This window comes from Equus przewalskii, chromosome 13, assembly GCF_037783145.1.
Source record: "Equus przewalskii isolate Varuska chromosome 13, EquPr2, whole genome shotgun sequence".
Taxonomy (NCBI): domain Eukaryota; kingdom Metazoa; phylum Chordata; class Mammalia; order Perissodactyla; family Equidae; genus Equus; species Equus przewalskii.
In genome coordinates, this window is record NC_091843.1 from 4,566,011 (window position 1) to 4,578,692 (window position 12,682).

The following is a 12,682-nucleotide window of genomic DNA, read 5'->3' on the forward strand; positions in this document are numbered from 1 at the left end:
GGTTCCTGCAGTCGGAAGTACACACACCCTTCATATGTCCTTCTTTCTCTCTTCCTCCTCCCCTCCCTCCTGCTCAGTCTTTCTTCATCACCTACTCTGACATTCAGGGGTTCTCAGTCGAGAGTCACAAAAATCACTCCTGGCTAATTAAAGCAGATAAGTTTATTAACAAATAGTGGGCAGCGCAGAAACTCTCTGGGAAGGCCAGAGGATCCTCCTTGGGGACCAAAAAGCCAGGAATGGGGCCCCGAATCACACTGCCTAGCAGGCTCAGAAAGACTCCTTGATGCTACAGCTTGTCCTGTTGGTGCTGGATGCTCCCAGAGGCAGTGTCACTGCTGCTCGTGGTCCCTGGTGGGAGCTGCCACCGCAACACCGCCGGTCCTCACCAGACCAGACCCTCCTCCTTCCCTGCGGCTTCTGGCCCTAGCATCAGGCTCCAAGTCTGGGGCTGGAGCGTCTGGAGGCTGAGGTCACATGTCCTGACTGCAAGGAAGGCTGGGAAAGCATTGTCAGCTCCTAGAGAGAGAGGCAGGCTCTGCCTCAAGGTGGGGGAGCCCCCAAACACAGGAACGGGGCAATTCCTGTGCCGAGATGACAGATGCGCCCCCATGCTAGCTTTTTAAATTATACAAGTCAAATACTATTCAAGGTACAGTAATCAAACAGCACAAGAAGGAAGGCGATGGATTGTGCAAGCTTCTCTCCCTGAAGCTCTCTGTCCCCTTTGCTGGGGGCAACTCCTGCTGACAGTTTTGTGGAAGTCCTTGCAGATGTGTTCCTTGTATTCAGGGATGAGTAAGTACGCATAATTTGTATATAAGGTCTCTGTATAATGCATACAGTATGTGACAAGTGTGTGTGTATAAATTGTCTATGTATCGACGTCGGCTCGTCCCCCACACTACAGTTTGACACTACAGTTTGGCACTTTGCTTCTCTCCCTTCACGCCGAATCCTGACACACTCCCACGTCAGGACACGGGGGTTTGGCTCGTCCTTTCTATCGGCAGCATAGCATTTCCTGGGTGGGTGTCCCATAATTAACCAGCCAGTGCTCTGCGGTTGGACAATGAGATTGCTTCCAGGTTTGTGCTTTAATAGACCATGCTGCAGTGCACATTCTTGCACAAATGTCTCTGTGAACTTGTGTGAGTAGAGATCCAACAGATAAGTTCCTGGAAGGGGAACTGTTGGCTCGAAAGGAGCCTGCATTTATGTCTCCAGGAAACATCGCCAAATTGCCTTCCAAAAACCATGCGCCAATTTGCAGCTCTCCCAGGGGCCTGTGAGCATTTCCTCCCAGGCCCTGCATGCTCTGGCTGCTGGCTGCACCCTCGCCTCACCACCTGTCACTTACACACCCTGCATTTCCAGCCACAGGGACTTTGCCCATGCTATACCCACAGACTAAATGTCCCTTCCTCCCTTGTCTGCCAGATGAAATCTTACCTGTCCCACAAGGCCCACCTCAGATGTCACCTCCTCTGTACAGCCTTCCCTGACCCGCCTAAGCTGTCAGAGTCCCCTTCCTCTGGGATCCCACAGCTTCTTGGGCATAATTCTGTCACAGCCCCGACAGAGGGCCTATGTGTGCCTGGCATTCTATGGCCGTTGTGACAGTCCCCATCATAACCACACAAAAAAGGGTTTTGTCCACCCTCCCCCCTGCCTCACCAGCTGCACTGCCTTTTATCTGTTCCTAAGCACCGTCCTGCCGCAGGGCCTTTGCACTCGCAGTTCTCTTTCTATGGATCTCAGCCTTGGTGCCTCTCTGGCGTCTGATCCCGCTCACCTCCTCACAGAGACCTTCCTCGGGCACTTTGTCTCCAGCACCCCTCCTCTAGTGGCTCTGTCACATCACTGTGTTTTTATCTTCCTAACACTTCTCACAAGCTGAAATAACCTTGTTTGGTTTAAGTGTTGACACACGTTTTCCATCCTGTGTCCCATCTCTGCACACACACAAACACATCACTGTGAACCCCCTGAGAGCAGGGACCTTGTTTACCTGTCCCACTGTCCTCAGCCTCAAACCTGGCCGGCACCTGTCTAAGCGCTCACTGGATGTTCGTTGAATGAACCGTGTGTGTTGTACAGAAGAGGAAACTGACGTTCAGAAAGGAGAGCTTGAGCAGCCCAGGGTCCCACAGTTAGTACTAAGCGCACCCGAGATTCCAACCCGCCTGAACTCCGAAGCCAACTGCAGTATTTCTGGCCTACTCTTAGCACCCCGCATTGTCTCCCCCACCAGACTAGGTTCTTGGGAGCAGGACGCCAGTCTGACTCCCGGGGTCCCCCGCGACGCGTCCCGGGCCCGCCCGAGGAGGCTAGCGGGCTCCGTGGAGATGTCACCCTCCCCGCCCCCTGTCAGTCAGGCCGAGGGGGCGGTGCGGCCGCCAGGGGGGGGTGCTGAGCTCAGAGTTGCCGCAGCGCCTGAGCCCGAGCCGGAGCGCGCGAGGGAGCAGGGCGCACGGCGCGAGTGGTGACTGGCGACGCACCCAAGGCCCGGGCACTGCTGCGCCCGGCTCAGGGCCCGCGCCCCGCCTGCTGCAGACCGACCTGAGCGCCTAGCCACGGCTCGATCCCCCATTGGCCCGGAGCCCCCCTAGCCCGGCCTAGCTGAGCCCCTTCCTTCCGCCCGCCGCAGCCGCAGCCGCCGCTCCATCCCCAGCCGGGGCCCCGCATCCAGGTGAGGCGGCCGCGCTCCAGGCGCCAGGGATGGGGAAAGGGCTGGGAATGGAGAGGGGACTGGGTGGGACGGGGAAGGGGCTGGAAGACAGAGAGAGGGCACCGGTGGGTGCTTGTCCGTGTGCAACCCGGGATATACGTGACTGCTGCTCTGTGTCTGCAGCTGCCTGGGTGGCCGTGTGGACGTGCGTCCGCGCCCGTGTGTCTGTGTGTGTCGAAGTGTCCATGCGCGTTTGAACGTCTGCGTGTCCTGTATGTGCACGTGAGCGTGTCCGTGGAGTATGTTTGTGTGCATGGCCGTGTGACTCTGTCATATGTGTACAGGCAGGCCCCGGGGCTTCGCACCGAGCCCAGCACTCCGGTTCCGCGGGGCTGCAGGTTGCAGGGTCCCAGATAACCCAGCCGGTGGCCCCTCCCGCGTCCCCAGCTTTCAAGGACGCTAGGACTCGCCGCAGCCCTGTGGTCTCGCGCTGGGGAGGGGGTAAGGTGGGAGGGGGCTCCGGGCCGGGAAGGACGCCTCAGTCTCTGGAGAGAACGGAGTGGGCACCGGCGTCCCTCGGGAAGGGCTGGGGTGAGGGTGCGGGGCCAGAGCCCCCGTGCCCTTGTGTTCGCCCTCCCCAGGCCGCCAGGATGGACGTGTTCATGAAGGGCCTGTCCATGGCCAAGGAGGGCGTCGTGGCCGCCGCGGAGAAAACCAAGCAGGGGGTCACCGAGGCCGCGGAGAAGACCAAGGAGGGCGTCCTCTACGTCGGTGGGCCAGGGGCCTGGCTTCTGGGGCGGCAGGGTTCAGGCGTCCTCCGAGGGAGTGGGGCTGAGGGAGTGAGGCCACGGTCCTTAGGAGGACAGAGCGGTGGGCTCTGGACAGAATATGAGTCAGCAGATGGGGCAGGGTCAGCAGGGGTCACAAGGGACATAGCCAGCCCTGGAAGCCCGGGTCAGTGATGGGACCCCCGGGAGGAGGATGAGGAAAGTGTTGGTGAGGATGGGGTTCAGTGGAAAGGCCAGGACCAACGCAGTGATCAGAGCAGAGAGCCTTCTTGTTCTGGTTCTTTTTTGCGTTATTCATAGTTACCTGGTGTTGAGCCCTAACTCTCTGCCAAGCACTGCACCATGTGAAGTGCCATAACATCCACTACCTGCCCATTCCATAGCCAGGAACACTGGGGTTCCGCAGGGTTAACTGTCTTGCCCAAGGTCACACAGCCGATAAAACCTGAGGCTGGAGTGAGCGCCAAGCTGTCTGGTTTCCAAAGCTCCATCTCTCCCCTTGCCTGACCCTCCTGTATTATTCGGGCTCCCTTCCAGCCCCCCCTGCGTCAGCTGCTTTCACCTCTGAGTTGCTCTCTGGGTCTCCCTGCCTCCCAACGCCTATGGTTCCACCATCGTCATCTCTTCTCTCGGTCCACCCTGCTTTCAGATGCCAGCTGTCAGGAGGAGAAAGGCCAAGTGGTTAAAATTTCTCACCCTAAGTCGAGGAGAGGGAGCCTGCAGGGGCATTTGCATAAAGGGAGGCAAAACCCAGAAACTGACATTTACTGAAGGCTGTGGTGACTCAGGCCTTGCCTGTGTGCAGAGGGAAGGATGCTCCCCTATGCAGGCTGAAGAGGGGTGGTGGACTTGCCCAGGGTTGTGGTACATTTGGCATTGTGGTACTTTGAAAAATATTTATTGACCACCTACTATGTGCTGGGAGGTGCTGGCTTTCCTGATAGTGGTACAGAACATTCCAATAGTGGGACCTGACATCAAGTGGCTGGGATGGGGACCACTTTGGTAGGGTGATCAAAGAGGGTGGCATTTGAGCTGAGCCCTGAAGAATACGGAGCCAGGAGAGGAGGGCAGGGAACAGTGGTTGGAGACGAGCTCAGAAAGGTAGGCGAGAGCTGGCTCATGAGGGAGCCCCTGCTTGTAGGCCAGGGCAAATCGTAATTAGAATTGCCACGAGACATTATAAGCTGGGAAACGGATGTGATCTGACTTCAGTATAGAAAGGGCCTTCAGCCTTCTGGGGACAGAACACATTGCGGGGAGGCCCACTGGAGGTAGTGGACCCACCAGACAAGGGTGGCTGGAACCAGGACAGAGGTGGTGGAGACAGGGAGAAGGCCTGGGCCCACACCTACCCGGCCCCAGCTCTGCTGTCCCTCCTGCCTCCTCCCCCGGCCCTTTTGCTCCTGTGGACCCCTAGCATCCCGACACTGCCTTCCTGCTGTCAGACTTGCCCCCCCTTAGACTGGCCCCTCCTGCTCCTCCCTGTACTCAGGAAGCCCCAGTGGCCCCCAGTCCCTACACGTAAAGGCCTCAGCTCCCTGCAGCCTCGCCTTCAGTGCCCTGCATGGTGCTGCCTCTGTCTGCGCTTCCATGGCTCCAGGCCCTGAAAGCACCCCTCTCTGAGCCCACACGTCATGCCTGGAAGGCCCTCCCAGCCTCCTTTCTGCATATCCGTCTGCTCCCCATTTGTCAAGTTCCAGGCAGTGCCCCCTTCCCTGTCACATAGCCCCTGGAGCCTGGAAGTCTGCTCCTCACTGCGTGAGGTCCCAGGCACTGAATCTGTTCCTCTCTTACCCCCTCTGACAGTGAGCAATTGGCCTGGAGCCTGGCACAGAGCAGGTGCCAACAGACGTCTGTGGGAGGAATGAATGGGTGCACACGCAGCCCCCCATCTCTGGGTCTGTCTGGCCTTCCGCCTGAGACTCCTGTCTCCCCAGGCCAACCTGTCCTCCTCCCCCCGCCTCAGCCTGCCCAGACACCCATGTCTGAGTCTCTCAGCTGTTGTCTGGGTTGCCAACTCCTTAGGATGGGCGACTCCCAACTCCCCTGAGGGCTCCCACTCCCCACCTCACATCTGGCCCCCTGGCCTTTCCCAGAAGCCCCACATTTTGATGTGACCAAGTCGCTACCCTCCCAGGAAGGCCCAGCCAATGCTGTGGGTCTCAGTCACAATCTGCACATCACCCATCCTGCACCCAAGACCCTCCCCACTTCGGCCAGAAGGAGGGATCGCACCCTTGTTACGAGAAGAGTCTTTAGAAGAAATGGGGTAGGGGTAGTGGATGTGGGTTTCCACAGGTGTGATGCGGGCAGTCATGCACGGGGGCACCGGGGGGGGAACTTTCTGAATACACGGCCTGTCTGCATCTCCCAGGTCCACCCCCACCCCCACCCCCGCCCGCTCCGTCCTGGACTTCAGAGGGTGGTGGCTGAAGTTTTAGAGTCAGACCTGAACTTGAATGTCAGTTCAGCCACTTACTAGTTGTGGGAGCCTAACTGAGCTTCTGTTTCCATCTGTGAGGCAGGCACAGTAACGGCACCACTTCCCAGGGCTGGGAGAGGGTTGCCCGAAGTGGTGAGAGGAGAGCACTTTGCCCAGTGCTGGCACTCAGGCAGCTCCCCCTCCACCCAAGGGGTGTGGGTGTCTATCAGGTGGGGGTGGGGGACAGACTGGAAGTCCTGAGGAAGTAGGCATGGGGGCCTCAGGGTGGTGATGTGGAGGGCACTTGTGGGGTTTGGGGGCCCAAGGAAACAGTGATGGGGCCAGATGCCCTCTCCCGACTGGGTCCCTCTGCTCACTCTGTAACCACCGTGTTTGCCAGAGTCTCTGTTCCTTAGCTAAGAGCACTTAAATGTGCTCCTTTTTTCTCCCAACAGGAAGCAAGACCCGAGAGGGGGTGGTACAAGGAGTGGCCTCAGGTACCAGCCCAGCCCTGGCACAGCCCTCTCCCCTCACCCCAGCCTGGAGCTGGCTGGATTTGGGGGGTGGGGGTGGGGAAGAGGGCACCTCCAAGGCTTGTGGGGGGGAGTGTTCCATAGGAAAGCAGGTCCTGGGACACTACGGGGAGGGGGGCACCTTTGCCTCCTTCACCCTAGCCCCCAGCCCCCTTCCCCACTCTCCCCCTGCTCCAGTGGCTGAGAAAACCAAGGAGCAGGCATCACATCTGGGAGGAGCCGTGTTCTCTGGGGCTGGAAACATCGCGGCAGCCACAGGTCTCGTGAAGAGGGAGGAATTCCCCACGGACCTGAAGGTGAGCAGTCTTGCCACACACGTGCGCACGCGTGCATGTACACACACATGTGTCAGGCACACCCGTAAACCTGCCACTAGGCTCCCCACTCCCCCAGCCAGCCTGGGGCACAAGGCTTCTTGCTCCTGCTCTGCAGGGCCCTGCTGTACTCGGCTCAGGATGAGTCTGCATCGAGGTGTGTATGGGTGTGGCGCTCCCTGCGACAGTGACCCAGATCTGCCTGTATACGTGTATTCTGCTCACAAGTGTGACCCAGACCACTTCTGGCCACATCTGCATGTGAAACTGATTATTCATTCAGCAAGTATTCATGCCAGGGAAGAACTGTTTTAGGGGGTGACTGCAGTGAATAGGTTCCTGCATTCATGGAGATGACACTGTAGTAGGAAGAGATAGTAAAAAGCCAACCAATAAGCAAGATGATTTCAGACAGGGATAAGTGCTCTGAAGAAAAGACAAGGGTGACGGGATGGAGAGTCAAGGGGTAAGGGGGCTACTTTAGCTGAGAGGAGGTGACATTTGAGCTGACACCCAAGAGATGAGGCAAGCCACGTGGGAAGTGTATTTCAGGCAATAGGAACAGAATGTGCAAAGGACCTGAGGCAGGCCTGAGCAAGTGGGGGCAGGGTGAACTGTGTGTCACATGTTTGCATAGGCATGTTGCCCCAGGAGAGTGGTAGTGGCTATCCATGTGTGTATGAAGACAGATGCTTCCATTAGGACACGCTGTAGAATAAGAGATGAGAGCTCTGGAGCCCCACAGAGCCGGATTTGAATCCCAGCTCCTCTGCTTCCTGACTGTGTAACCCTGGGCAGGTCCTATCATGTCTCTGAGCCTGATTCTTTGCCTATAAGATGAAAGATGAACTCAAAAGGACTCTTATGTAGATTAGAGATAACATAGATCAGAGGTTCTCAAAACTGAAGTGTGCGACAGAATCGCCAGGAGGCCAGGTTACAATGCAGACTGTTGCCCCATCCTTAGAGTCTCTGATTCGGTAGATCTGGGGTGGGGCCTGAGAACTTGCGTTTCTACAAGTACCCTGGTGAGGCTGATGCTGCAGGGCTGGGGACCACACTTCAAGAACCACTGATAAAAAGCCTGGCTTGCATACTGTGAGTGCTCAGTAAGAGATAATGGCCCCATGATCATGTGAGTGGTCCATGTCTGCCCACGGGGGCTCATGTGACCACAGGTGTATGTGGAAATGTACCAGTGTGACAGTGCACTCTGAGGGCCTATACGTCCGTACAGACATTCCTCTTGTGGGGCAATCCGTGTCTGTCCACGTACACGTGCAGACTCTGCCTCCCCGGGGCCGGGGGGCTCCTATCTCAGCGTCCGGTCTGGGAGATCAATGCGCATTCTGCCTGAGCATATCTGTTGGGCTGGGGGAGGAGACCCCACACCACCCTTCACTCCAGACGTTCTGCACAGGTGGTTCCTTCCCCTGTCAGAAGTCTGAGACTCGGCTCAGAAGTTCTGGTTCAAGTCCTGCCTATGCATTTTACCAGCTTTGTGACTTTCCATTTCTTATCATTCTGCTTCCAGTGATCACTCCCATCACTGAGCTCTTATATGGGCAGGCACTGTTCTAGACATTTTACATGGAGTAACTCACTGAATCTTCATGGTGTCCCTATGAAGACGGCACCACAGTCAGCCCATTTTATAGATAAAGGAACTGAAACTCAGAGAGGTGAAGTGACTTGTTTGAGATCCCAGTTCCTGCCTGCCTCCCTGAGAAGGCGACTGGTAGGACAATCTCAGGTCCATGTCATCGGAGTTGCTTGGTGCTGACCCGGGGCCGGGCCCTGGGCTGAGAGCTGGGGTGCGGAGAGAGGCGGGTTTGGGCCTGAGCTGTGAGCCTCCAGGCTGTCTGTGAGGGGAACAGAACCATCTCTCGGGCCGCCTTCCTCCTACCAGCCCTCGTCCACACCTCAGCCTCCTCTCTCAAGGGAGCTCAGGGTCGTAGATTCACCATCCAGACTACAGCGCTTTGGGGGCCCCAGGCGTGGGGGACCCTATGCAAGCCCAGGCTGCACATTTCTGAGTGTGTCTACCTCCCAGGCTGCTTGGGGACAGTCATCCCTCAGTATCTGTGAGGAATCACTTCCAGGAACCCCGCCGATACCCAAATCCGAGGATGCCCAAGTCCCTTCTATAAAACGGTGTAGTGTTTGCATAGAACCTACGCACACCCTCTTGTATACTTTAAATCATCTCTAGATACTTATAACACCTAATACAATGTAAATGCTATGTAAATAGTTGCTATTCTGTATTGTTTAGGGAATAATGACAAGAACAGAAAGCCTGTACACGTTCAGTGCAGATGCAGCCATCGTAGGCCTTTCCATACGCCACTGGTTGCCTCTTCGGATGCAGGACCCGGATGCGGAGGCCGACTGTACATTATCATGGAATCCTCCGCGTGCTCCCACAAAGCAGAGAGCACCGTCTGGTTTCCCATCCGAGGCAGCTGAGCTCAGAGGGCAAGTGACTTAGCTGACGACACAGAGCTAGTGCGTGGCCAGGCAGGGGTGTTTTCTAAGTGAACTCTTTATTGAAGTCCAACACCCATGCAGAAAGCAAGCAGCCCCATGAAATGTTCACAAAGGGGACTGCCCACTGTCACCAGCACCCAGATGGAGACACAGAGCAGCAGCCCCTCAGAAGCCGCCGTTAGACCCCCTTCCGGTCCCTAACCCCAGGGCCAAGACAGGTGGGATGAGTGAGTGTCTGGGGCACAAAACGTAAGGGGGGCACTCATTCTGGGGTCTCGTTCGCATGGCTCTGAGAGTGGACACCTTCCTCACCTCACCTTCGACCTGGCCCGGCCTCCCCTCCAAGGGTGACTGCTTCCTGCCTCCTATCGCAAACACCGGTTGGGCGTTCTTAGCCCTAAGTACATGCTCTTCCATCCCGGGCTTCTTTCACTGGACAGTCTGGGTGAGATCCCTCCATGCGTCGCATGCGCTGTGGTTCCCTGTTCTCCTTGCGCAATATCCTTCGTGTGATCAGACGGCAGCGCATGCATCGCCCGTCCGTTCTACTGTTGTCGGACGTTTGAGTTGTTTCCAAACATTGTGCTGGGGCTGGGATTTTAACGCTGTGTTTCTTTCCTGGTCACAGCTGGGTGACTTTGAACAAACTAACATTTCCCCACCTCCTGGGCCTTGGTGTACCCATCTGTACATTGGGGAAAATGAGCCAGGGCAGGAGCTGTAAACTCATGTGCCTGCAGGGCCCGTCTAGCCAGGTCACGTGAAGGAGCTGAAGCTGCCTGGATGGGGCTGGGGCAACGAGGCAGAGGTGGTCAGGGTGGGCCTCTCGGTGCTGGCCAGCCCTTCAGGGTCTCAGGATTCCTGTCTCTACCCAGTAGGGAGGGACAGGGGTTACATGTGGAAGTGGGGGAGGTGCTGTGCCCCCAGAGGTTCAGGCATGTGCCAGTCCACATGTGGCCTTGTGTATGAACCCTAGGTTATTGTGTGTGCCTGTGTACGCAGCCAGCTCAGTCCCGTGTTTGTGCACATATGGTGCTCACCTGCAGGTGACTGGCCCTGTGTCTGGCAGCCCCCCACTTGCATGCCTACTGGTCTGCACCCCTCTGGGCAGCAGATGCAGGGGGGCGGGGAGAGTCTTAGCTCACACATCCAAGCAACACCACGAGCTGTTGCTTCCAGCTTATCTTAAAATAGCAACAGCTGAAGAAACCAGGCCACACAGGGCCCTGGGGGAGGGATGGGTGGAAAGTGGCAGGGGAATGGCTCAGAGCCTCTGCCCAGCCCTGCCCCGAGCCTCCATCTCCCTCCAGCCCAGAGGAGCTTCCAGGGTTGTCTCAGGGGACCTGAAGCCCTGCAAGGAACCTGCCACAAAGGGGGTACGGATAAATGAGTGACAGGGTGCTATCTCGCCATCCCATCCAGTCCAAGTGATGTTAGCACAGGAGGCTGCCAGCTGCTGGGACCCTGCTTCCCCTTCCCCGCCCCCCACTTCAAGCATGATTCCGAGGGATTTCACTCCTCATACCTTCATCCCACTTGCGAGGGACTCCAAATAATTTAATTAAAAATTCTGGTTGCACGCCAACAAAGCCTAGCCTTGCCCCAATCAGTCCAAAGCTTCCCAGGGTAGGAGTTTGGGGGGCATCCCCAGCTGCCCTCACAGGTCCTGTCCTTTTTCTCCCCACAGCCAGAGGAAGTGGCCCAGGAAGCTGCTGAGGAGCCGCTGATTGAGCCCCTCATGGAGCCAGAAGGGGAGAGTTATGAGGAACCACCCCAGGTGAGGGGCGGCAGGGCTGGGTGGGGCTTTGGGCATCCCGGAAGATGGCTGCCATCCCAGCTGGGGTGGGAGGTCTCTGGCAGGGAAGGGTTGGGCAGGGAGCTTCAGGCCCCCCTTTTCTAGAACCCAGGCCCCAGGAGGTGGCAGCAGGGAGGGAGAACAAACGCGGCCTAGCACTGGGCCTTAGGCAGCCCTGCCCAGGAATGTCCAAGCCCTTTCCAACTTCCAGGTTTGTCCCTTGCCAGGGAGGAGGGGCATGCACTGTTCCTCCTCGAGGGGGAGGGTCTCAGGGCAGCTGGGGCCTGGCCAGTTGGTCTCCAACCCCTTCCTCTTTTGCTCTTCTTCACTCCACCCCCATCCCTCTGATGCAGGAGGAGTATCAGGAGTATGAGCCAGAGGCGTAAGGGCCCAGGACGGCCCCCCACCAGCAGCACAATCCCTTCCCTGCCCTCTGACCGCCCCCCCCCCCCCCCCCGCCAGAGCCAGGGCTGTCCTTCTACCCTTTCCCCCCAAACACGAGATCTTCCTTCGCTCCGAGGCACCCCTCGGAGCCTGTGTTAGTATCTGTCCATCTGTCTGTCCTACCCGCCCGCGCGTCCAACCCTGGCGCGTGGACAGGGCCGGGGCTGCGGCCGTGGCTGGGAGCCTCACCTCACCTGTGTTGCCTCCTCCCTGCCCCATCCCGTCCAGTGTCTGAGCGGATGTAGCATGTTCTATGTGTTTTTAAACGAAGATCGGAAAGGGACGGCTTCCCCCGACCCCCGACAGAGGCTCTCCAGGGGCCCCCGGGCAGCCCCAGAGCTCCCCACCCCACTCTCACGTCGACCCCAAGAAACATTTTTTTAACCAAAACCAGGAACCAGGCTGTGCCATGCCCCCTCCCCCAGCCGGCCCGGTCCGAGGGCGGGCGTCGTGTGTCGTGATTGTGGCATGGAGAGTCCCCCACCCCCCGTGTGAGCGTGTCCCGGGCGGGCGGGCCCGGCCGCCCCCCGCGTGTCCATGAATAAAGCCAATCTGTCTGTAGCCAGCGCCGCAGGGCAGGGCTGGGGTGGACGGCGGGTGGGGGCGGCCGACGCGAGCTTCCAGGTCCCAGCCTGCCCCACTCCCCTCTTTGAGGCTTGGCATACTCAGCCCAGGTACAAGACTGACCGCCTCGGGCCTCAGCTCCTCCATCTCCTACCCTCCCCCCGCCCCATGACCGGCGGGGAGAGGGTTCCCCCAGGCTGAGACAAGCAGTTGCCTGGCAGGCGGAAGATGGCCTCGGGCGCCATCTGCTGGACCGTAAAGGGCCTGCTGGGGGTGCAGGGCGGAGGGAAGCCCCGTGCCACCGCAGGGCAGGGTGGACTGGCTCACACCTCGCCGCACACGCAGCGCGGGCACGCGGATGGCCACGCACACGCGGAGATGCGTGCACGTACGCTGGTGCAGGAGCGCCGCCCAGCGTGTCCGCACGCAGGCCGACACGTGCAGACCCCCGCGTGCACCCAGAGTTGCACACGCCCAGCGGAGAAACCCTCGGAAACCAGCAGCGCGGGCACTGAAAGACCTCTCCCCCCAGACGTTTACACGTATAGCACACACCCCTGCGCACACCTGCCCAGCGCAGAAAAACCCATCCAAGGGGATAGGGAACGCGCAGCTGCCTCACAAGGAGGCAGAGCTCCGGCATCCTCCTCCCGGAAAG

General features: G+C 58.4%; 1 protein-coding gene across 1 annotated transcript; it reads left to right on the plus strand.

The window, feature by feature from the left end:
• Positions 1-2,063: 2,063 nt before the first annotated feature.
• On the plus strand, positions 2,064-12,021 carry SNCB (synuclein beta). Its single transcript, XM_008507676.2, has 6 exons — positions 2,064-2,692; positions 3,313-3,442; positions 6,340-6,381; positions 6,595-6,713; positions 10,909-10,998; positions 11,370-12,021. The coding sequence occupies exons 2-6, from the start codon at positions 3,322-3,324 to the stop codon at positions 11,400-11,402; spliced, it is 405 nt and encodes a 134-aa protein (XP_008505898.1). The 5' UTR covers positions 2,064-2,692; positions 3,313-3,321; the 3' UTR covers positions 11,403-12,021.
• Positions 12,022-12,682: the final 661 nt, after the last annotated feature.

Bases quoted from the DNA above. Each gene is read 5' to 3' on its own strand.
- SNCB (XM_008507676.2), top strand. From the start codon at position 3,322: ATGGACGTGTTCATGAAGGGCCTGTCCATGGCCAAGGAGGGCGTCGTG. The intron at 6,714-10,908 runs GTGAGCAGTCTT...TTCTCCCCACAG, and splicing joins AATTCCCCACGGACCTGAAG to CCAGAGGAAGTGGCCCAGGA. The intron at 10,999-11,369 runs GTGAGGGGCGGC...CCTCTGATGCAG, and splicing joins GTTATGAGGAACCACCCCAG to GAGGAGTATCAGGAGTATGA.